The sequence below is a fragment of the Macrotis lagotis genome, chromosome X (assembly GCF_037893015.1).
Source record: "Macrotis lagotis isolate mMagLag1 chromosome X, bilby.v1.9.chrom.fasta, whole genome shotgun sequence".
Classification (NCBI taxonomy): domain Eukaryota; kingdom Metazoa; phylum Chordata; class Mammalia; order Peramelemorphia; family Peramelidae; genus Macrotis; species Macrotis lagotis.
This window is the reverse complement of record NC_133666.1, coordinates 55,165,556-55,191,235: the sequence shown is the minus strand read 5'-3', so window position 1 is coordinate 55,191,235 and position 25,680 is coordinate 55,165,556. Positions and strand designations below refer to the sequence as shown.

The following is a 25,680-nucleotide window of genomic DNA, read 5'->3' as shown; positions in this document are numbered from 1 at the left end:
GCACAAACAGGTCATGTAAAATACACTAGCCCCAATAATCATGACCCAATTTCTTCCCTGAATTGCCCAAGTAAAAGAGAGCCAATTCTGGGAAGGCCTCCTCTGATGGAGAACCCCTCCATGGCTCCTGCAGCTATCTGCAGATCTTTGGAAGGAAGAAGGGAGGGAAGAGATGAGCAGATGCTTGATACTGCTTTTTCCTGTTCTCCCAATATTCCAGGATACCAATGGAAGTATGAGGTTGTTACTATCCTTTATACCTTTAATAGAAAATAGTAAGAAAAGCACTTTGCTCTTTAGGGTTCCCTTGACAATTCATACTTCCAGTGGTATTGGTTTAATCAGTATATTGAATTGTCTTGGACTGTCCTAACTACATGCTTTGGCTGAATGGGCTATTTTGGTAAGAGCAATCCATTGTATCACAATAAAATAAAATGGTGGGAGGCAGGCTTATTCTCTATCAGGCACAGTTTTTACAGGACTACTTAAATATGCGTCTCTTCCCCAGGGAAGGAAAAGTAGCCATACAGGACATTCATTAAAGGGGTAAACCAGAAGTTTCTACAGAATTGTGGAATTTTATTTACTGTTTGGTGCAACGGGAAGGGAGGGTGGAGCAGAGGGGATGGGGGATGGAGGTGGGAAAAGTGGAAATCTGTCTTCCGATAACCCAATAGATTTGGCTTCTGTGTATGTAATTTGTATAAAAGAGCTCTTATTCTGGGCTGGTTTGGGGCCCGACCAGATGGAATGCGGGGCATTATGGGATATGTCATTTATCACTGTGACAGTGCGTAGGCAGCGGTGATCCTCTCACCATGGGGGGGAAGCTAGTGCTGCAAATGTGGAGTGGCATTACAGCCGGACTAGTGGAGTTTGGCAACACTTGGACAGATTCTCATTAACTTAATCATATTAATTTATTAGCCATATATATCAAAGTAATTCACTCAAGAATTGTCACAAGGAACAATTTATAACTGTTAACAATCCCCACAGGAGAGAAGGATGGCAGCTATCCTAAAGAATGGATTTATCCTTGCTGGAAAGAAAAACTATAATCATATCTTGGAATGTCAATGGTCATCAACTGGTTCTTCTTCCACCATCTTTCCCTGTTATTCAATCACTGAGTAAATGGACAAATAAGGGAGGATAAAACTAATTTCAAGGGCAATAATAATAATAATGGTCAGAGCTCATAGACACTACCACTTTAAGACTTGCAAAGGATTTTATGATGACTGATAATCATGGATAAATTTAAAATCTATTAGTCAAATCTTGTTTTCTCCACTCTAAACTCTGATGTCTCTAATCATTATGAGGTCACATGTGATCCTCCTGCACGCTGATATCACCCAAAGCAGGATTCTTGCAAAATTCTGAACCCAATCAAATGGAGGTACCAGTTCCTCCAATCTCAATCTTTGTTGATCCAGAAAGCTGGAAATGAACAATAAGTCATGTAAAAATAAGCTGAGGGAACTTACTAAGTAAAACCTATTGACAATAAAAGAATGGGAAAGGAGAATTTAGGTGAAACTCTAATTTACATGAGAAGAGAAACTAATGTATAGATAGGTCTCTGGCAATGCCTCTAATCAAGAGTTTCTGATAATACAATGATCTCTTTAGAGTTTTTCTTTTGTGGGACAGAAATGAAATTAAAGTCCAAAAATCATTCTCACAGCAAATTGAAAACCATTATTATTTTGGTGACAGCCTGGACTGTACTCAACCAATTGACTCTTTTTGTAATGTTTGATTTGTTTTTCCAACTACATACAAAGGCAGTTTTTACTAATCATTTTTTGCAAGGTCTTGAGTTTTAATTTGTCTCCCTCCCTCCTCCCCCTGACAGAAAGCAATCCGATATAAGCTCTATATTTATAACCATACTAAACACAGATCAATAATGAACATTTTATGAGAGAAGAATCAGATTCAAACAGAAGAAAGAAAACATTAGAGAGGAAAAAAAGAGAGAATATATAAGACATCTTTTAAAAATTGAAGAAAAGAAGCTTTTCAACCAACTGACTCTTACTCAGCAGAAGTGATAGGAAGTTAACAAAGATGTGCAGAGCTACCAATGACCCATTGCTAAAGGATATCAATGAAGAATTCTTAATGACACATTACTACCTGGACACTGGTCTACAAAAATTAAGTGTTTGTTAAAGATAACCCTTACGGGGTGGCTAGGTGGTGCAGTGGATAGAGCACCAGCCTTGGAGTCAGGAGTACCTGGGTTCAAATCCGACCTTAGAAACTCTATAATTAACGAGCCGTGTGGCCTTGGGCAAGCCACTTAACCCCATTAACTTGAAAAAACTAAAAAAAATAAATAAAAATAAAAATAAAGTTAACCCTTACCTTGGTCAGGATTTTTTGGTTTCTGGTCCCCCCCCCTCAATTGGTACCATCTTTTCTTTCCTTATGGAGTAGTGGACTATGACCTCTACTGACCTCTCACAGTCACTTCTGAATAAACAGCCGAACTGGACAGTAAGAGGAAATGTACCATAGAATGACAATGACCTCAATGAAAGCACTGGACTGACTTGACTGGCCTCCTAGAGACACTATTAGTGGATTAGCTAGAGAATTGTTGGCTGCATTAGAGTGCAGTAGAAGGTAGCTAACATTGTTGGAAAAGTCTGACCACAATACTTAGAGAAAATCAAGGATAAAAAAAAGCCCCAATACTTTTCAAAAGAAATTGCAGGGAAAAAAATCTACACAAATTTGAATCTAAAGTGCATGTTACTGCCTCACTATGGAGCTTGTCAAAATTTCTCCCAGGTCCAACTGTCTCTGTGACATATCTTTTTGATAGGAATTAATGAAAAATCAGAATTCAAACATATATGTGTGTGGAAGTGATGTATTATTATAAGACAAAGAGCTAGGGATGTTTCACAATAGAGTTCCTCTGGGGCTGACTTTGATGAATAAATGATCATTATTTATAATTTGTATATTGTTTGTATGCAGACAGGATTGCTCAATTCACTTTTCAAAAACCTAATTTTTTTTTCAACCACAAATAGTTTAAACATTCCCGACTTCTTCTTTATACTTCTAATGTTATAGCACCTGCCCTTTCAGAGGTAGCACATTAGAGTTTCAATAAAATCCCAATTCTGACATGGAAGTGAGTCTGGGTTTTGCCCTGGCTCTGATGAAGCCAATCAAGCTCAGAAGCCTTTGCCTCTAGGCCTGATAATAGACAATTGGATATCCATTGGCTGATGACGAGCAGAGCTCAGGCCAAGAGGGATGGTCACCACAGAGGCTCTCAAGTTATTAAGACAAGGTCACTGGACTGGACATTGGCAGAGGGAATGTGCACACCAACAATTAGTACAGACACATGAAGGACTGAACAAGTAATAGCTACAAAACCCAGTTAGTTCTTCTGGATATGTTCTTCTGTCACAAAGGCAGGATGGCAGATTTTCTCTCCCAGGGTGGGCCTCCCTTGTTGATGCTACTGTCCCTTTTTTGACAGTGTAAAAAATGAATCATCACATATCACGAGCACATGCATTATTTTCCTTACCTTTCCTCATCATGAGCACTCTTCAAGATGGAGAGATAGGATTAAGCATTCCAAACATACACTCATCACTTTTCTGACCCATATATACATTCCCTCACCCCATGAAACAAAGGGACAATTACTTGAAGACACAGCTGCCATGTGGAGCTACATACTAGAGATTTGTAATGGTCCATATGGCCAGCGTTTTTCCTCTCACTGTCCCCTTCACTACCACCCCCTTTCCCAACTCAGCCCCCATCAAAGTATTTAATGGGATTTCCTATAAGGAAATGGCAATTAATAAAAAAAACTGAATGTCTGATCCATTAGATTTTAGTCACTGTGGTAACACAATGGTTTTCATGAATACTCAAAAAAATTCAATAATGTAACCTCTAGTAAAGCTTGGAAAGCCCTGAAGGACAAGGCACTTAGATCAATATTAGTTTATTTCAACTGCTGGGCAGGAAAAAGTATCTCAGCGGATCATCTGATGGATTTTCTTACCTGTAGGTGAGATAAGGCCTGGAGAAATGAGGCTGGGAACAGCATGGGGCAGAAGGCGCGCATTTTCTTGTATGGTCACTCCCAGGGACCGTTTTGGGGGTCTTCCAGGCCTTGAACTGGGAAAACACAATAAGAAGGCGGTTTAGAATACATTCTCCCTTTTAATAATGCCTTTCTTCACGTGGTTAACCTCTGAAATCATGCCATGGGCTGAGTCCAATAGGATTTTTCATAAAAAAATACCCTTTAAATCATTTCTAAAGAAACCCTTCTCAGAAGAAGAAAGACCCTTGTCATTATAGCAAATACTGACTCTGGCAGAGCACAATTTCTAAGTCAGATTAAGGTAACAGGTAAGCATCTTGCAATATGGACGACTAGGGGAGGTAAAGCCAAGTCACCAACCCTAGAAGGCTACCTGGGGACCTTTGAATTGATGCCAATCAGGAAGATGTGAAAGGTTTCAGAAAAAGGTATCCGTGTGCCATTTTTGGTCTTTCCTCATCATATCAAAGCTCAACGGTAGGAAATTGCATTTGTCCGGCAGACAGATGCCGAGCAGAATTGACCACAATACTAATGAGAGCTAATGATAAACAACAGACTGCCTCTGAAATTGTTTTCCCTCCTAGCACCTTAGCAACCAGACTGAAGAGCTGTCCCTGCTCTTGAAGGGGCAGTGGCAATCTTAACTCACAAGCTTTCAACATCTTGGTTCCCTTTGCTCACAGGATGATTGGTGTTCTTGACTGCTGTCTAAGGGTTAACTGAACCCATCAAATGGAGACATTCTTCATTCTCGTCTAAACAGCCTATGAATCAGGCACAAATTTTAATCCCTAATGTAGCTAAGTGAAAGCTTTGGTATCTGCTGCATCCATCCACTGTTCTAATGCAGCTGGCATACCTGACACATCATTTGGGAGCTGTCGCCACAATCAGGAGATTTAGAAGTCACAGAACATTACAATCAAGTTGTATTGATGCCACCAAATACAAAGAAAATATGACTTTCTGATGTTTGCAAAGATATTGCTGGGTAGAAAGGCATTTTGCAAAGCTGAATAGGGCCTGTGACAAAATACTGTGCAATAGTAGATTAAATAACCCACTGCAAGAACTGTATGAGCTTCAGATGAAGAACATTTCCAAAAATGACTTCTGGTTCACAAAGAGATTTAAGTTCAAGTGCACTCGATCACCTTTGCAGCCACAAAGCTCTCCATCACTGTAAGACAAACTCTGCTTTTCAATGAAGACAACTTCCAGCACCCTTCCACAAAGGTACCATTAACCAGCTCACTTTTCAGAGCCTATGCTAGTGTTCTTTTCATTCATTTGTACATCAATACTGTGTATCAATCCAACACAAAAGATTCAGGTGTAGGGAGGGTTCTATAGAAGACCACCATTTTAACTACCCGTTTCCTTCCTCTCCTTGTAGATTACATTCTGGGCTAACTTCCCTTTGGAAATTACCTTAAATCAACTCTGAATATATTGTGTACATCCACCTGCCCCCCCCCCAAGAGAATACAAGTTTCTTGAGAAAAGAGGTTATTGTATTTTTTGCTTTTACATCCTTGGCCCTCAGCAGTGCCCGGCCTATAACAGGTAAAGAGGAATAACCATTTCTAGATCATGTACTGTGGGCCAGGGGGCAGCTAGGTGATACAGTGGATGGAGAACTGTCCTTGGAGTCAGGAGGACAGGAGTTCAAATCTCATCTGAGCCCCACAACAACCCTGAGAGGTAGGTACTCTTATTATCCTCATTTCACAGTTGAGGAAACTGAAGGAGACAATAGTTAAGTGTCTTGCTCAGGGTAACCCAGAAAATAGATGTCTAATGTTGAATTTCAATTCATGGCTTCCAAAATGCAGGCCCAAATGCTCTATCCACTGCAGCACCTAGACACTTCCTAAACAGGTGTTTAATACTAAGCTGGTGACTCAAGGAACCATAACTTATCTTCTTCCTTTCTGGGATGTTACCACTGTTGTACTTCCCTAAATAATGAATTCTTGACTCTTATAAGCTAAGAGGCTCAAGTGTAACATGCTGCATAATCCACCTGCCGTCCATCATTATAGGATCACCTTCTGCTGTACTCTTCCTGAAGCACACTTTTAAGACCAACCCAACAGTGTCTATCTTCCTGAACTAAAATGCTCTAAGTGGTTTCTGAGTTCAACCTTCTTTCTGGCTGCCCTGTCTCTACAATAGAAACCTTTTGACACTGTGTCTCCATCACTACAATGGCTCTCCCATAGTCCTACGTCCATGAATTAAGCCACTACATATTGCCTTTACTATCACATGAAATTCTATTTCAAGATTTAAGAGTTTTAACCTGTTCTGTGCCAAAATTCTCAGCATATCTTAAAGTTGAAAAGCACTGATATCCCAATAGGATCCAGAGCCTGGGAAATGTCAAGAAGACCATGGAAGTTTTCAACTTGGGACTATACCTTCTATTCCCAAAGGCTATTTATGGTTTCTACTACCATATATGGGTTATGGAATGAGTTACTAAACTGTAATTTCTTCTTCACCTCCTCCCAATAATTAAACAATAGACTTGAAGTTTTATATGTGTAAACTTGGGATCTCTTTATAAGGTATGAATCTCTTTTTATTTTGGTTTTTTTTTTTGGATTTTTGCAAGGCAATGGGGTTAAGTGGCTTGCCCAAGGTCACACAGCTAGGCAATTATTAGGCATCTGAGGCTGGATTTGAACTCAGGTTCCCTGACTCCAGGGCCAGTGCTCTATCCACTGCGCAACCTAGATGCCTCGTGTGAGTCTCTTTGACTTCAGAAAGAAAGCAATGTACTTGGCTAGGGCCTGTGCTTAAAATAGCATTCAGTTCAACAATGAACTCATTACCAGGAACATTCCCACCACCAGTGGAAGAGATTAGGTATAGGAGGAAATCACACTGTTTAGGGAAAAAACATGTTTCTCCCTTTTTCCCCTTCCCTGAGTCAGCTTCAGGGAGCGTGAACTCTTACAGGGTGGCTTAAGAGTTCAGGACATGTCCTGAAACCTTTTTAAAGACATGGATGGTCAGCAGAACCCAGCAGAGAACTATATACTACCCTCAACAAGAAACTTCAAGTCAATTAAAAGAGAGAAAAGGGGTGATGCCAGGACTTAGGAGGTAACCTATTACCAAACATGTCCCCCTACACATATGGTGCTCTACACTTGTACTTTAAGCATGAGCCCAATCTCCCCAGGGACCTTTTGGTCAGAGGGAGCGTATTCCCCAGGTTTAAAGGAAATGCTTTGTGTCAACTGTTTTTATGATGGATATACCTAAGTAAATCTTGTTTGTCCTTCATTCTGGAAAAAGACCATGACATCAAGGGAAATGGCTTCAGAGGGAATGCTATATGTCTATTACATATCTGGATATAATATGCATGTTCAAATTAATCTTTGTTATCAAAACCACCAAAAGTCAAGCCTTAAGAGTATATTATTCTCATTGAACAAATAATGAAAGGACCAAGAAGTCATGTCATCTTTGAAAGGTCATAAGATTTAGACTCCCTAGGAGTGAAAGTAATAGTGGTCTGAAGATAAAATCAGAACACCAAGGAAATACAGATTCAGGCTTGTAAGACAATGTTTCTTGGAGCCTAGCAGAGACTTATGCTTACTTAATGGGAACTTCAGGAAGATTGTATGAAAATAGAAAAAGACTTAAACGCTCCCTCCACCAACACCACTTACGTGGAATGGGATCCATGACTGGGAAGAAAGGCATAGAATCAGAGTCAGGATTTGCACTGCATGAGCCTAATAGAGGAAACACACCATCCCCTTGGGGAGGGAAAAAGACTCCCTCTCCTCTGCCTCCCCGACCATACAGATCACAACCTACTGATTATATCAATGTTCTTCTGGAGTTGCGATGGCCAAAACAAATCAGCATCCTCATGGAGCCCACCTGATGACTGATATGCGTATAGGCATGGATGTCTCTGAGCTTGACTAAAATACCCATATTGAGTACAGCAGTGGGCACTTTTCAATGCCCTTCCAGCTTAGTGGGGCCTTCTAGGTCCTCTGAACATAATCTTCAGGAGCCTAGATTGATCTCAGGCACCAGAGCAAGTCAAGGTTAAAGGGTTTCTTCTTCCTGAAGAAACTCTTGGCCAGTGCACCAGTTCCCAACTCCCCCCACTTCTGGTGAAGTGGCTCTACTTCCTTCCTCCTGCAGAATACACCCTCTATGTGCTCCAGGAAGAAGCTATTACAAAGTTGAGAAAGTGAGAAATGAGCCCATCCCAGGATCCTATCTCAAAAAGGTTTACAACTAGACCAAAATTTACATATTAATCAAGACAAATAAACATGTAGTGATTTAACAAGGAAACTGTTATTTGGATGACAATTTAATCAGCATAGGTTGAAAGGGCCATCACTGCAGCATCCTGTTTCTGCTAAAATATTGATTGAGTCACTGATTTCAGTAATGCTTTATTTTACAGGGCACAAATAACCATGTAATTACTCTTTAATTGAATGGTAATTGCTTGTTGGCAATTATTTGTTAAGTTTTCGGTTTAATTACAAGGTCATTTGTGCTCTGTAAAATGAAGAGATGTCTTTTTTTTTCTTTTTTAAAGTTATCTGCCCAAATAGATGCATAGGCATAGAAAAAGAAAGTTCCACAAGGCCCAAGGCAAAGAGTCCAGCAGTCAACAGTTCAGACAAATCTTTGCTTCAGCTTTTGCAGAATTAACATTAGAGAGCACATTTGGAAGACGAATGGAGGGATGCTGTACCAGAAAGCCTTGATTTCCTCTGGGGTCCAGGCCACAATTTAATATAATCTACCTGGATGGTTTACTTTCATTCAGTCTGCTTTAGAGGTACTGAAATAGTAACACAAGCTCTTGAGACTAAAGAATAAAGCAACTCAAAATATATTTCAGGAGTCCCTTCATATTTCTGCAACGGAAGTGGATTACCACCACAGCATTATCTCAGTAGCTCATAAACTCCATTGACTTGACAGTCATTAAATAACAGAGGGAAGGATGTCTTCTAATGTCAATAAGCAATGACATAGCCTGTGATATACGTATTCCACTTGGTGACACATGAGGGATACCATACTCTGATGGCCAGGATTTGGAAATTTCAGGTCCACGCTTTTTATTGTGTCCTTGACCATTTATGAATGGGAGGGTTGTGTGTGTGTGTGTGTGTGTGTGTGTGTGTGTGTGTCTGTGTGCAGAATTTGTTGTTTCAAAAAAGAGATTTCCCAAGCCATTTAATCTAAAACACATGGTCAACATTTGACTTAGTGAGGAATCACTCATAATGCCATTTTCTTCAAAGGCAGTGGGGTCTTATTACATCTAAAAGGAAAATTTCCTCAGACTTTAGGAGGAAGGGAACACATTGCTGGCAATGGAAGTATCACACAAAGGATGTTAGTGGCTTTTTGGCTAATGCAGAAAAACGGGACCTGGGCGGGGAGGGGGAAGACAGGAGAGACATGGACTAGCAAACACTGGCTTAGGTTTTACTAGGTTTTACTTTCCTTGTCTGTCAGTGGTATTTAAAAACCCTTAAGTCAATCCCTGAACATGGTAGTTTTCATTGAAGAGAAAGTGAAAATGGGACTAGCGTTACCTTGGAAAGTCTGATTCATCTCCATGAAAAACTACTGCTGAGCTAGAAACAGAGTGTGAGACAAGATTATAAATGTTTTTAAGACATAGATAGAAAAGTTTCTGTTTTATATTAATTTTGATAAGGGAATGGTTAAAGTTGATTGAGTGGGGGCATCACATGATTTTGCCTGTCCTTATAGAAAGTCATTTTAGCAACATTGTGTGGGATGGGCTAGTTGGAGGAAGAGACAGGAGAAAGGAAGACAAATGGAGAGCTGCTGTTGCAATAATACCAACATAAGTAATGCAGATGGGAATTATGACAGTGGCTATGTGATTGCAGAGAAAGGGTCAGATTTGAGAGATGAAGGTAAAATTGGCATTATTTAGCAATTGGTGGAATATGTGAGGGGAAGGAGAATGAAGAGTACAGGATAATGCTGTGGCTACAGATGTGGAAGACTGCGGAAATGGTGATGCCTTCAAGAGAAATAGGCAAGTTCAGAAGACAAGAGATAATGAGTTTAGTCTGGAACATATTGAGTTGAAAATACATCCAGGATGGCCAATTTGCAACATTCAGTAGGTGACAGGTAATACAGGATTGATATTTGGGGGACAGACCTGAACTGAAGACACACACACACACAATTGGAAGTCATCAGCCCACAGATGATAATTAAAACTGTGGAAAGTTGACGACTTTACTAAAAACAGAAGAGTAAGAGAAAAAAGTCTGAGATACACTCTTGGAAACAATCATGGTTGAAGGCATGATATGAATGATGGGCCATCAAAGGAGATTGAGAAAGAACCAAATGAAAGCATGTTCTGTCATGAAATGCCAGAGAGCAGAGAGTACCCAATAGGCACATCAGTCGCTCAACTAGCATTAATGTCCAAGAGGAAATAATAGCAAAGGTGTAGAATTCAGCATTTAGGTCAAGAAGGATGAGGACTAAGAGAAGACTACCTGATATGGCTAATAATTTTTGCTAGAAGTATTCTATAATGATGAAATGACAGGCCCATATTTGAAAAGCAAACCAAAAAACCCACCAATACTCCACAAAATGCATGCTGGTAACTTCTACCACTATTGTTCACTTTAACAAGACTTCTATCTTTCCAATACAGCATAACTTTCAATATCATCATGGATTAATAACAGCCTCTTGCATCTGGAATTTATTATACCAATTCAAGGATGCCAATGGCTGTTAAACTCTACTTGACCCTCTGAGATTAAGAAGAAAAACAAGTTTGGACTTCTCATAGCAATTGATTTCCATCTTCCCTCTGTGTTGGACCATCTCTGAGATCCATCCAACTCTTCCCATTCTAGGGTACCAGAATTCTATCACACATGAGTGTATTATTAAGCAGATCAAGGGGAGAAAGACCAGTCAATTCAGCAACAGGGGAAAAGTCAACCATGCAAAATGGGCAATTACCATTAATCACATATGAAGTTGTTTAAACTGATAAGTGGAGCCTCAGGCATTATGGTAACCTTAAAAAACTGGTGCTTCTGTTTCAGCTGTGAGCTATGTAAGCTCTTGGTGCTACGGGAATTCAATGGTTGGCTCATAAGGTCTCTAAGAAGTATCAGTGCTGGTGGCAAAGAATTGGAAATCAAGTAAATGTCCTTCAATGTGGGAATGGCTTAGCAAACTGTCGTATATGTATGTCATGGAACACTATTGTTCAATTAGAAACCAGGAGGGATGGGAATTCAGGGAAGCCTGGAGGGATTTGCATGAACTGATGCTGAGATGAGCAGAACCAGAAAAACACTGTATACCCTAACAGCAACATGGGAGTGATGTTCAAACTTAAAGGACTTGTTCATTCCATCAGTGCAACAATCATGAACAATTTTGGGATGTCTGCAAAGGAAAGTGCCATCTGTATCCAGATAAGGAGCTGTGGAGTTTGAACAAAGTGCAAGGACTATTCCCTTTAATTTGTTACCTCTTAGACTTCTCTTTTCTTTAAGGATATGATTTCTCTCTCATCACACCCAATTTGGATCCAGGTACAACATGGAAACAAAGTAAAGACTGACAGAGTGCTTTCTGTGGGGGGGGGGTGGAGGGAGGGAAGGAAGACGGGGGAAAATTGTAAAACTCAAATAATATCTTTAATAAATATTAATATAAAAAAGACAAAGAGGAGAGCTATATTAAGAAGATCTGAACTGCAATCAATTTGGCTGCTGATCTGTGGGTTTTAGTCACCAAACCTTCATAAATGTGAATGGGGATTTCATAGACTACAAGAAGACTGCCAAGGCAAATGCTTCCTGGCAGCCAGATACTCTCATAAACTTCTTTCCCACTTCACTCTTACACTTTCAAAGACAAGTAGGTAAAAGAAGAGAAATCATATTTAAAAAAAAATAGGTGGCAGCCTATATGATCATAAGTCAATCACAAGACAAGAGACAGTTCAGTACAAACAATAGATTCCAAATTCCCAGACCTTAGTCCTTTGTCTTCTTACACCAGACTTTCCAAGATGCAGCACAGCTTGTTGATTTCACTATGGACCCTAGACTCAAAGACTGTGACCCCAGGTGATAGCCCAAGTCCCATTTTCTCCCTCAAACATCATACTTGTAGATCGGCTGCTTGGAAAGCACCAGAATTTGGATGTCCCTGAATCTCTTTTTCCTTTCACTTTCTGTCATCTCCAAGTTATCTCCTTCAATGGTTACTCAACTTTTCAAAGTTGAATTACTGGACACAGCCAGCCTTGGGAAAAGGAAACAGAGCAAGAGCTGAAAACAGTCATCTCCTCGCAACTCAGGGAGCCTGGAACTGAAGTTTTTCACATTTCACTTCCATTTCCTACATTACTATCAGCTGAAGGAAAGGGTTCCTGAGATCAAGCAGATCAGAAAAAAAAAATCTCTCCTAAAATACCAACTAGCCCCACCATCAGGATGATTTTTAGAAGCAATTTTTTCCTGATGGTAGAATCATATTCAAGTCAGAGTCACAGCATTTCAGGGCTGGACTTGGAGGGTTTAAAAATCTTGGCTCTGTCCATTAACAAATGGGACTATATAGAAACCTTTCACTTCTCAGAGTCTCAGTTTATTCATCTGTTAAATGGTAATAGTACTGCCTTCTTCACAGAACTGTTCTGAAGAAAATATTTTGCAAAATTGGGGGAAAAGAAGGTAGGCTATGGGAGCCCAGAGAATTTTAATTTTTTTCCCTTTATTATCCCTGGCACTTAGAAGGCACCTAATAAACATTAGTTAAATTAAATCTGAGAATACTAAAGAATCAGTTCCAACTGATTTAACTCATATTGTTGTTTCAGTCATGTCCAACTCTTCATGAACTCATTTAGGATGTTCTTGGCCAAACAACTGGAGTGGTTTGCCATTACCTTCTGAAGCTCCTTTGACAGATGAGGACTAGCTAGTACATGTCTGAAGCCAAATTTGAACTCATGAGAATGACTCTTGGTGCCAACTTCAGAACTCTTTTCCCTTTGAAAAACCTAGCTGGTCCATAGGAGTTTAGTTTTCTTTTTTAAAATAATCAAGGAAATAGGAATATTTATAGCAACATTTATGTGATGGCCAAGAACTGGAAATAAAGTAGATACATATCAACTGGGGAATAGCTAAACAGACTGTGGTATATAAATGTAAAGGACTATTATTGTGCTCTAATGATTAACATGGAGAAGCACAAAATCAACCGATTCAAAATGAAGTAAGCAGAGCTAGGAATACACAAGGAAAATAATATTGGTAGAAAGAACGGTCACAAAACAATCTAAACTGAATATTATGAATTATAAAGATTGAGAAGGGATGTAAGAAGCCACCTCCTACCTCTCCTTGAAAGAAATTAGGACCCCTAGGAGTGAAAGATTACATATATAACATTGGTAACAAAGATTACATAATAATTGTTGGATTTGCCAAAGTTTTGATACTTCTTCCTCTTTTGAAATAAGTTATTTATTATAAATAATAGTTTCTAGTAGGGGAGATCTAGGAAAGGATCTGGGGGGGGGGGAATTCAGACAATGTAAAAACAAAAGGTATCAATAAAAATCTACTTTAAAAAATGATTGGGCTACTAGGGGAGGCTAGGTGGCATAGTGGATAAAGCACCAGCCTTGGAGTCAGGAGTACTTGGATTCAAATCCGGTCTCAGATGCTTAATAATTACCTAGCTGTGTGCAAGCCACTGTGGGCAAGCCACTTAACCCTATTTTCCTTGCAAAAACCTAAAAAAATGATTGGGCTGATGATTTGAACAATCTAACAGTTGCCAGGTCTAAAGTGCCTCCATATGTGCCTGACAAACAACACCTCCAGCTGCCCCGAAACCCCCACAGAAAGAGCCAAGCCAGGAGAGCAGTTCCTTTCAACCATAGAAGATCTTCTTTGACAAGTGCTATATACATTTCATCACACCATGACTGTGCTCAGTATGATGAAGCAACTGAGACCAACTTAAACTTATAGCATATCCCACAAGGAAAACCACCAGGCACATCTTGGTCATTTATCTGGGTGCTCATGTGTGATTCAAGTTCTAAGAGATGGATATACATAGGGACACACACACACACACACACACACTCACAAAACTCTAGACAGGGTACCAGATTGGCTCCAAGTTAGAAGACTACTCTGTCACAGATCAAAATATACAGCAAGAATCTTCCTAAGTATAAGTGCAATATCTCTTTTCTCTGGGGCTAGCTCTGTGAATTCTGAAAGTACAAATATTTATCAGCAATACAGAGGAAAAAAGACAAAGTCTTGTTGAAAACAGTCATCTCTCCCCTTTCAAGCTTGCATAAGAGAACATAGGAACCAGCACATATAAATAAGAAGTGGGAGTATCAACTTTGTATATTTTTCATCTCTATCTAGTCCATCTGTCTTCCATTATTCTTGGATTAGAAAAGACTATCTCCACTGCTTATATTGTATGCATTCATTTCCTTTCGACTTTCTGCCAATAATTTATTTTCTGTGCTTGGAGAGTCAGTGCTTAAGGTGGGATCAGACCCTGAGAGCTGAAGGGGACCCGAGAAGCTCTCAAGAGTCCAATCAGTCATGGAGTATCAGAAAAGGAAAGGGCATTACCAAGGTCAAACAGGCAGAGTCAAAATTGGAACCCAAGCCCACTGGCTTCATATTCAGCCCTTTCAATGCCACTCCCCTAGGTGAGTGTTAACATAACAACCCCCTACTACAAATATAGTATGTCCCAAACAGCTTAGAGTCCTTTTACATCATTTCAGCTTAAAATAGCACTAAGCCTTTTAGAATATCACCTACATACATATTTGGAGGAATGCTTCCCCAAATCTTCACATTAGTTTTCTTTTTCCTTTTGAAATCTCATCTCAATTAGCACATTTCCTTTACAAACCTAAAGTACAGAATTTGGAGTTCATGAAATCCATTTATGGCTCTCATCCTGTTCTATAAGAGATCTTTATCAAGTTGAAAACCATAGGCCACTGAAGAAATCATCACAATTCCAGAACACAAGCTCCAAACATTGAATATACCCGGTTTAACCAACCTCTAGCACTCAATCTTGGGAGACAGAGTGGTCCAAAGAGAGGGTCAGGAAGACCAGACATAGGTTCAAATCCTGCTCTTTATGTAACTGGCTGGATGTGGGCTATTCAATTTAAGCTTCCCTGGGCCTCTAAAATAAAGAGGTTGACTAATTGGTTTTGGAGAGTCCTTTCAATATAAAGTCTTTTCTCTGACAGTGAGGTCTTTCTGCTTGCTCACAGGTTTGCCCATGAACAATTCTGAGTAGCAAGTCCATTCTCCAGAGGCTAAGATGAGATGGGCTGACTTAGGACAACTCTTAGCACCATCTTCTTATTATAACTGGTTGCTTGTTTAGGAAGTAAATCTCTGGGAAGGTTGAACCTTCAACTGTACCTATCTCTTTTCCCTTAGAAGTCCAATACTCAAGGGGCAGCTAGGTGGCACGCGAGATGGAACACCCGCCCTGGAGTCAGGAGGACCCAAGTTCAAATCTGAGTGAGATGCTTAATAATTGCTTAGCTGTGTGACCTTGGGCAAGTCACTTAACCCCACTGCCTGGGGGAACCCCAATACTCATGATAAAAAACTGACCTAAGAAAAGGTAAAACTGACTCCAAGTAGTACCTTGGAATAAAAAAAAACTTACTGGAGAAATGGGAAGTCTGCACCAAGAAAGGATTTAGTTTGTAAAAGTTAGTAAGATCAAATACACACACACACACACACACACACACACACACAAACACACACCCATGCCTTCCTGTTTAGATAAAAAGACTGATGAGCCTTCAGGTACACTGGATTAGAAAAGTCCATCCAAATTCATCCTGAAAAGTGGGAATCCAAAGTAGGCCAAGCTCAGTCTTGACTTACAATGTCTACTTCTGATTCCACCTAGACTGCAAATACTTGAAAAGTGAAGCTTTTGCCATCATCCCCCAAATTCTGTGGTCTCCCTCTCAGCCTGTCTTCTGAAAATTTGGAATCATTGTTGAGCTGCAACTGCTCCTTCTGTCTTCAGCCATTCTATATTGGGAGCTGCCTTCCAATGAATGGGAGCCCCACAATACTGCAAGCCTTTGGCCAGCTTCCTATAGATGCTGGCACCTGCCTGGGTCTGGTACAGAAGCTCTCTGTGCACCAGCACACCCTCTCATTTATACATTCAATGCTACTGTTTTTCACCTTTAGGCCTGTTGCCAAGAATAATCATTTTTAAATCTTTTTATCCTTTCCTAAAAGGATAATTATAAATGTGCAAGTGGTAAAAAAGAAGTGTTAGAAAAGCCTTCAGAATAATCTGCTCCACTTGAATATGAGAATGTGGATGGATAAAGAGAGGAATTAGGGGAATCAGAGAGGAGAAAGATGGCAATTTTTACATCATTTTGTTTCACTTTACTGAGGGTAGCAAGAGAAGATGGTGGGAAGCAATGTACCCTAACAGCAGTGGGGCTCCAGATCTCCCTAAGACGTCCATGGAGAGGTGGGAGGAAAGGGCAAGAACCAGCCACTAACAGTTGCTACTAATAATCAGCAGATACCAGTAGCACACATGCAGAACAGCCATTTGTTCCATGTTTTCCAAATGAGTTGCACTTCTCTTTTGTCTGTTTTCCCCATGGATAAAAAGTAGACTTATTTTTGCCTTTTGCTGTAAATTAATGTAAATAGGTTCATCTTAAAGAGTTTCTTCTTCGATGAATACAGCTGGTTCTTTTTTTTCCCTTTTGCTAATTAATCATGAGCACAGGGCAGTCGTTAATGGTGTGAGTACTTTGGACTTGGAGGACCACAGGATCTCTAAGCTGAGGGCAATCCGGATAAAGTGCACCATACCCAGGGTTACATAATTTTAACAGGTCTACTTCAAACAGAATGGCATTTGACTCTTTTTTTCCCAACAGGAATGAGTCCACGTGTGGAATTTGGAATAGGGGTGTTTCTTTGAGCCTAATGTCACAGTTGGAGTTCCAAACCAAGAATCTGTCAGAGATTTTGAACCAAATGAAGCCACGGCCTCGGATTCCAGCATTTTTGCTTTCAATTCTCTTGGTCTTTCCTGTGAGAGGATAGGGTCTGAACCTGTGATTTCATTGGTTTAAAAGGAACTCCCAGGTGAGGAAATTTCCTTTGGAATTTTCAGTCTTAGTCACCTAGAATAAGGAAACCTCAAGTGACCTGTCCAGGTCCTGGGGCTCCAAATTGGGTACTAACTTCCAGACTGGTTCTTTTTCCACTTTGCTTCTAATCTTTCTCCTAAAATTACATGAAGCAAGTAAGAATTCGATCCTCTTATGACAGACCTGCTGCAAAACCCAAATGAATACTTTTATTACACAGAGAAAATGCTTGGACATTAAAGAGATTGCAAAATCTATTTGTAGCATAATGGAAAGAGCTGGAATTGATGCTGGAGGGGGGCCACCTTAGAGATCACGGGGTCATCATTTAGAGCTCAGTATAGAGCTAATGCCTACTTAAGTGACTTGTCCTAAATCACAAAGATCCAAGAGTTAAACTCAATTCCTTAATAGTACCCTTCCATTCCACTGTAGACTAAAGTAGATATATACAAGCATTGCTAGCCTCACTGTAGAGACGGGGAAACTGAGGGCCAGAAATGGGAAAGTGGACCAGGGTCATACATTTAACCAGTGTCAAAGTCAGGATTTGCATCTCCCTATTCCTGTCTCCAAGGCCAGTCTCTCCTCACTATGGCCATCTCCTTCTCTCCATTACTCAGTTCAGCTGTTGAAGAATAGATGAAGGAAATCTAGAGGCTCCGACCTCCATAGGTAAGAAGCTGCTCCATTGATCGGTCCAAGCTTTCAACCAAATGCCAAAATGATGACGTGTTATTAGACCATGTGATCTGCACTGACTCCTTCCTTGAGAGTTTTATCAGAATTTCTCTACTCTGTAGCCTGGGCGTTCACAAGGGGCAACTGAACAGCTAGCTCCAATGAGTGCATTCCTCTGCTCACTCCCAGGTCATGTTTGTTATTCCAAAACCAAGGTTAACTTCTGTAATCAGAGGAGGATGGTCCAGTCCAAAGGAAATCAACTGCCCACACACATACTGGTAATTACCATACAGGATTCCTTGACAAACATTCTTGCAATAATGAGAACATTTGCAAATGCTGCTCATTTCCAACACTCCCTGAGGATACATTACAGCAAAGCAATGGAGAATGGTGGAATTAGCAGCATTTACAAAGCAGAAACCAAAAGCTTGTAAGAGGGAGAAAGATGAGCATATGAATACCCTCTGAGACCATAAATAACCCTCAAAGAAAACTGGGAAATTCCTGTCACAGCTATATATATATATATATATATATATATATATATATATATACACACATACAGAGAGAGAAATATATATGTCTATACATGTGTGCATGTGCATGTATGTGTCTCTAGATTCTGTATCTGTGTATATATGTGTATATTACACATCTACATGTGTGTGTACACATCTTAAAGATATAAATGCATCTATTTGGATCTTAATAAAAACAAATGGTGAACAATAATAAAAATAAAAACCAATCATCAAAAAGAATTCAATGCCACACTTAGTGACATTTTACAGGGAAATTTCTTCAACAGCAGAGCATTTGTTGGGAAAAGAAATCGACCTAAGTATGCATCCCACCTGCTTGGGTCCATCCTGCCATGAATTACCCGCTTAGCTTCTTGGAGACTAAGTGTAATCAATTAGAATTCTTCCTTTCAGTCAATTTTCAGATTACTGAAAACATCCAGTTATACTAAGACTATAAGGAAGTAAAACACAGAATCTCAGAATTGGACACAACCTCAGTGGTCATCGGGTTCAACCAAGACTTGAGCAAGTATCCCTACTACATCCCAGCCAAGAAGTAGTCATCCAGCCTCTCTGCTTGTACTCCTCCAGTGGGAGGAAACATACAATCTCCAGTTTGGGACAGTTAAATGAGAAGTTTGCTTTGTTTTTGGATTTTGACCTCAAATATAAATTGGCTCCTTTGCCAATTCTGCTCACTGCCCCATTCTGCCCTCTGGAATCCCAGAGAACAAATTTAGTTCCTGCCATCATATCTCCCATCCCTTCGCCCAAGTCTTTTCTTTTCCAAGCTGAACCATCAATACCTTTTTCGATGGCCCCTCATAACATACCAACTCCAGGCCTTTTATCCCTGCTTGCATTCTTCTAGATGCTTATCAATGCCAGGCCTAGCCTGTAGTCCCCAGATCTAAACACAATACTCCTAATCTGATCTGATAAGGACAAAACAGAACAAGAGAAGAACCTTTTATTCCTGAAAGCTGGGCTCATCTGAATACAGCCCAAGATTGTATTGCATATTTTGGCTGCCATATCACACTGCTGGCTCAGAAATCTTGGATCATTTTTTCTCCATACAAACTGCTGTCTTACCACGCCTCCCCTATCATAGACTTGAGTTCAAAAATGAACTTTAAAAGTATAAAAATGTACATTTTAGCTCAAAACTGATTAGCCCTGCTGGCTTTGCGTCATCTGTATATTTGATAGGTCTGCCATCTCTACCTCAATCTATGTCACTGATCATATTTAAAAAGATTGAAGGGACAACCACAAATTCTTGGGGATACATATTAGAAACATTTACATTAAATACTATTTTTGAGAACAGACATTCAATTACAGTAATGTCATCTGGGTCACATCAATCCGTCTCTTCCATGAAAGACCCCAGATGATGCTGTGCTCACATTTAAGTAAACTCAAGATACACCAATTTCCTGATCCATCAGTAAAGTAGTCCTTTACTATGGCTCGGAAAAGATTTGCCTCTGAGAAAAGGTGAGGAAAGGAAATGATATATGAGAAACTGAAAGGATGCTTAGTGGTCACACAAACATGCACCTAAACTGAAAGGGACTTTTAAGATGATCTAGGTCAACTCCATCAAATTAATAAAGAAACCGAGGCCAAGATGTAAAATGATTTACATGAGGTCCCAAGAGTTAGTACAACACACCTGAGGAATAGAACACATCTTGTGACACCCAATTCTATGAAGTCAGACTTGCTGGTGTAAACCCCTTTGACTCCAGGGATGGAAGGGCCAGGCCACTGGCTTTGTTCAGATTGCTTGATGACTGTCTATTGAAAGAAATGGAGGCATACTGAGGAATTTGACAGGTCAGGGGAAGTAAGAAGGGCAATAAGCTGAATAAGACACAAACGGCAAGAGAGACTAGTTGTTGCTCCCTCCAAACCTAGCCAGGAGCAAATAACCCCCATTTCATTTAACCATTTGTTTGCCTTTAGCCAGTTTAACATAGATGCCCCTTGAAATCATCTCTACTGGGAGGTGCTATATAGATATAAAAAGAAAATGAAAAGCACCAAATTTAAGAAATAGTATGGAGGAGAACTATTCATTTCTCCTAAGATGTATTTGGGCAAGAAATATGAAAGAGGAATAAATAAATGATGTGCATAAGAATGCAAAGCAAATGATGCATCAGAATACAAGAAGTGCTTCTAGTTTCCAGACCTAGCTTAGTTCCTAATTGCTGAGGTGATTCACAGTAGGTAATTGTACCATTTCTTCAACCGTCACAAAGGGGAGAATGACTAAGGCATCCAAGATATATGAAGATAATGTGTGTGTTTCCATCCAGAACCCTTGGACCTTTTACTTAATGACTGCGTGCTCTGGACTATGTGGTGGATGATGGTCTGGGAAAGAGAAAGAAGAGATTCACAAAAGGAATGTCACGCCCTCAAGAAGCTTCTAATTGCACCAAGAGATGAGACTCACATACCTAAGAAAATAACAAATGATTTAAGCTAGACACACAAGTCAGCTAATCTGGATGATTCCTCTACAATACACAGTAATAGGGCATGCTGAGGTTTACTAAGTGCTTTATAAGATTTCATTTTAGCCTTTTCAGAATGCCTGAGCTCTATACAGTGCTATGAAGTATTCCTTGAAAGGGCACTCAGCAATGTCAGGGGATCAGAGGAGGGATCAGGAGGCAGAGGCAAAGGCAGAGGCAGAGATTTGAGTTACATCTTGGAGAGGAAGCAAGGTTTAGAACAGTGGAAATGAAAGAAAAGGAATTACAAGGAATTATGTAGAACTCCCTGGTACATGGCCCAGGAAACTGAGTAATTTCTTCAACTGTATTATTCTGAATGTCCCAAAGATAAGAGAGACATGAAAAGATCAAATATGATTGAGGTAGGAATGAATGAGACAGGATTCACATGGGATCCCATCCTTCCAGGTCTCACATATCTCCCCATACCACCTCTTTTCTGGTAGTAAGAAAGTATAATCAGATAACCACAAAGAGTTTGAAAGTTTTTTAAACTATTAAAATCAGGGAAGGCAAAATTTGACTAGACAATTTGTATGACAGCTGTAAATTTCTGAATCAATTTGAGAACCACTGGGGTTCTTAATGGCACAAATGGCCCAAAAATCTTACCTCATTCCAAGAATTCAGATCCCAAGGAGGTCATAAACTATTATCCACTGTGATTCTTGTCCAGGTTTACCCATAAATAATCACCAGGGGGTCCAGCAAACCTGCCTTCCTCCAAGTCTCCTGTCTTTCTCATTGATGAGCACTTGGAACATCTCTAGCAGAGAGCCATTTTCTCTGATCATACAACTCTTTGATGATATCCTTTCTTTCTCCTGTTCCTCCACACACACACACCTTGCCACTTCATAGCTGGTATTATTCTTCATTCTACTTATGGCCATCATGCTTTAACTCTATTGCCCTTGAAGAAGTCACAATTTTTATTTCTCCAACATCCTTTGGGCTGGGTTATACTTTGACCCAAATCTACCGTGCCACTTGGCACTCTAGCGCTCTCTGGGCTCCAACTCAGTTTGGGTCCCAGATCATTATCCACCTTCTGTGGCCATCCAAGATATATATACACACCAGCTTTATGAGTCATCCATCTAACACATATCAACATAGTATGGACAATAAGGATTTGGTTTCTCTTGTAGATATAACTAAGATTTGACTCTTGACAAAAAAAAAAAAACTACATAGAAAAGACTTGTGCTACACTATGATTCTTGCTCCTGCTTTCCTAAGTTATAAGTGTTGCTACTCAATAGTTCCTCTCAAATAGATGGAGAGAGAAGAAACATTATGAAAATGTTCTGAAAACATTTTGAGGCCTCAACAGCCCAAAAGAAAACATTTGTTTTGGACATATAAACTAAAACATTTGCTTATTTTGGCAAAGTAAGGTAGTGTTTTTAAAAATAGAGGCATAAATTTTGATGAACAGAACTGTTCTAGAAATTTTCTAAATTAAATTTGAAGTTGAGCATGGCTACTTTTATTGACATCAAGGCACACAGATTTAGACTAGAGGATCTCTAAAAAAAGGAAAGAAAAAATTAGGTTATATGGTAATACATGGTAAAAAACAAAATCACAGAGTATTCAAGCTATAAGACGTCCAAGAGGACATCTACTCTAACCACCAGAGGAAGAAATCAAGACCTAGAGTGGTCAAATGACTCACTCCCTGTTACCCAAGTAACATATAAATCTTGGTAAAATTGACAACTGTTGTATAGTCCAATGCTAGAAAACATGAGCATGCTAAGGCTACCTGATGCCACTCAGGAGAAATAAATACATTAGGAAGCCTAGCTTTATAATCCAAATTGTTGGTCTCAAGACTTACAGTGTCTGCATGCTATTTTACATTTGAAACACATGTTGTTTGCACCAAAAACAGAAATGATTGTCTGAATTTCTGACATGGTATAGCAACCCATTTTGCAGTCTACAGAATTAATCTAGGGCTTACTTCGCACTAAGGGTTATGTCTACATGACATCCACAAAACTCATTATGTTTCCACTTAGAGAGTTTGTAATTCTTATGCTTGGCTCTGAGTTGATATATTTGCTGCTTTAATTAATTATGGTTCATTGTCAGATTTTAAGATTTTCTATAATTAATACTTCCTAATATTACCTATAAGACCACTTAATCACTGAATAAGTTACCCGACGATCCTCCATTCTTATACTGAAGTACCATGAAAGGAACTTCCGAAATTAGCCAATGAATGACAGGCATCTCTCTAAAATTACCAACAAACTAGAGATCTCTCCCTAAAAACTTTGCTAGTTGTGGACATTTTCCTGCATACAGCAAATAGTAGAATACAGTCCACTTCTGATGGAGACCCTCACTAGAAAAGAAATCTTGAGGTGAAATGATCGGGCATGGCATATGAAGAAATAGAAACCAATCTACAAACTCCCAGCAAAGCACTGTATCTCAGCCACTTCTCACAGAAAATGTTGCTTTCTAACAACAAAGCCAATTCTGAGGATCACTGTTGGATGGAACCAAAGATTAGAGTTGGCTGTACCCTCTATCATCAAGTTAATGAAACCAGCAAGAATTGTAGCATCATAATAATCCTCTATATAGTTAGAATGATAGAAAAGTTATTATTAAGTGGTATTGGGTAAGTAATTTTACATATCAAGAGAGGGAGCATGGCCTAGGAAACAGAGAGTCCACCTCAAAGTCAGTAAAACCTTGATTCAAGTTTCATCTCTAACACACACTGACCAAGTGATTCTGGCCTACATTAATTCACCTGAGGCTCACAACAACCATTTAACATAGATGCCATTATCACCTACTTGACCTAGGAGTAAACTGAAACTGAGAAAAGTCTCATCCCGAGAAATAAAGCTAGTAATTATTCAAGACAGGATTTTAACTCAGATCATACTGATGATGCCAGTATTAAGAATGCCATTCAATAAAAATTGTACCAGTACTTTATAATTTTCAAAGAGTATTCTCATCTACCATATCTACTGATTGAGAAAATAATCTTAAGAGATAGTCAGAAAAGCTTAGATATAGGATCCTATTCTTGTTTTAAAGATTAAAAAAGACAATCTCAGAGAACTCAAGAGCTAGTCCCAGGTCACAAAATCCCAGAAGGTCAGAGTAGGCAGGATTCTCAGAGGCTAGTCATATCTATAAAGGATCATGCATTGGGGCGTGACCAAATTCTTCCAGCCTTGGGTTGAAGACCTCCTGTGAAGAGCTTGCTCTTCTCTGTGCTATAGGACCCAAATACATGCAAATAAAAAGAGTGGCAAAGGGCATAAGAGATACAGGTCTTTACTCTACAATTACATTCAAATGAAGGACTGCTTAGATTTTTTTTCCCTTGTTAATGCATATTTTCACTTCCTGGCTTTGATTACATAGTTTTTTATTAAGTAAATATTAATGACACAGTCAATTTCCTTGTTATCTATCTGAAGGGGTTATTTCCTAGTAATCCTGTAAGTGTATTTGATCTAAGGCCACATGTAGGCCATTCTACAGGGCTTTGTTTAAGGAATTTGAAAGGACAGATTTTGGTGCACTCTAAAAAAAGACAAGGACAGAAATATTTTCCTCTTCTATTAGTAAGACAATTTCCTCTATTTCCTTTATTTTCTTCCAATTTCTTCTCAACTTTGAGAATTTGGCTTAAGGGATTCTATTTAAAGGTCATCTATTTTTAAAAATATGGGAATAAAAGATGGTCCTGAAAGCATTTTTCTCTAACAAATGATTCAGTGAAAGGACCCATAATCTTGATTATTCATTTCTGGTTTCCTTTGTCATTTGTGTATCTGGTGGCCAAAGGCTATGGTATCATAAGTACAAATGAGCCTAAAGGTCATGCTATCAACAATAGCTACTTTAGACATCTTATTTTAAATATGCATCCTATTAAATACTTGCAAGGGGTAGTGTGAGAAGACTTAAAACCTGAATCAGTACTAAAATCAAGAAATAGTGATTGAGTCCTGGAATGTGACTTTGATTCAACAAACAATTATTAATAAGCTAAGTGTTAGACAAGGTGCATGCATAGAGAAAAAGGAAACAGGAGCTTAAAGTCTATTTCCCCTCTGAATCTTAGTGTTCTCCTGGGGAAAAAAGAAGGATAGTGAACTGAATGATGCCTAAGGACCCGGGATACTTTCTGTTCTGTATGTTAAGATCCAATTTTGACATTCTGTTACCCATTAATTCTATACAAGGTTATGTCCTACCTAAGTAGCTAATCTTAGGAGCTTCAGCTTCTTCATCTGTAAAATATTCATAACAAACTCACAGAATTGTGATGATTACATGAGATAACATATAGGCATGAATACATATATTTATAAATATATATAATAATATATCTGTGCTATATATCTATAATAAATTATTTAAAACCTATATTTATGGACACATAAAATACATACACATACGTATATTTATTAGAGAGGAGAAGATAAAGTGCTGTACAACTATGAAGCCATTTATAAAAGTACATTTTATTATCATGAAAGTAAAGTATTAAGAATCAAATAAATGGGGGGC

The 25,680-nt window shown here is 39.2% G+C and overlaps 1 protein-coding gene across 3 annotated transcripts in view; it reads right to left on the bottom strand.

The window, feature by feature from the left end:
• Window positions 1-25,680, bottom strand: part of DACH2 (dachshund family transcription factor 2) — a 400,510-nt gene that overhangs the window by 190,978 nt on the left and 183,852 nt on the right. For all 3 annotated transcript variants that reach the window (XM_074203764.1, XM_074203765.1, XM_074203766.1), the window contains exon 2: window positions 4,061-4,176. In XM_074203764.1, coding sequence (XP_074059865.1) covers window positions 4,061-4,176 — 116 coding nt within the window. The remainder of the gene's footprint in view (window positions 1-4,060; window positions 4,177-25,680) is intronic.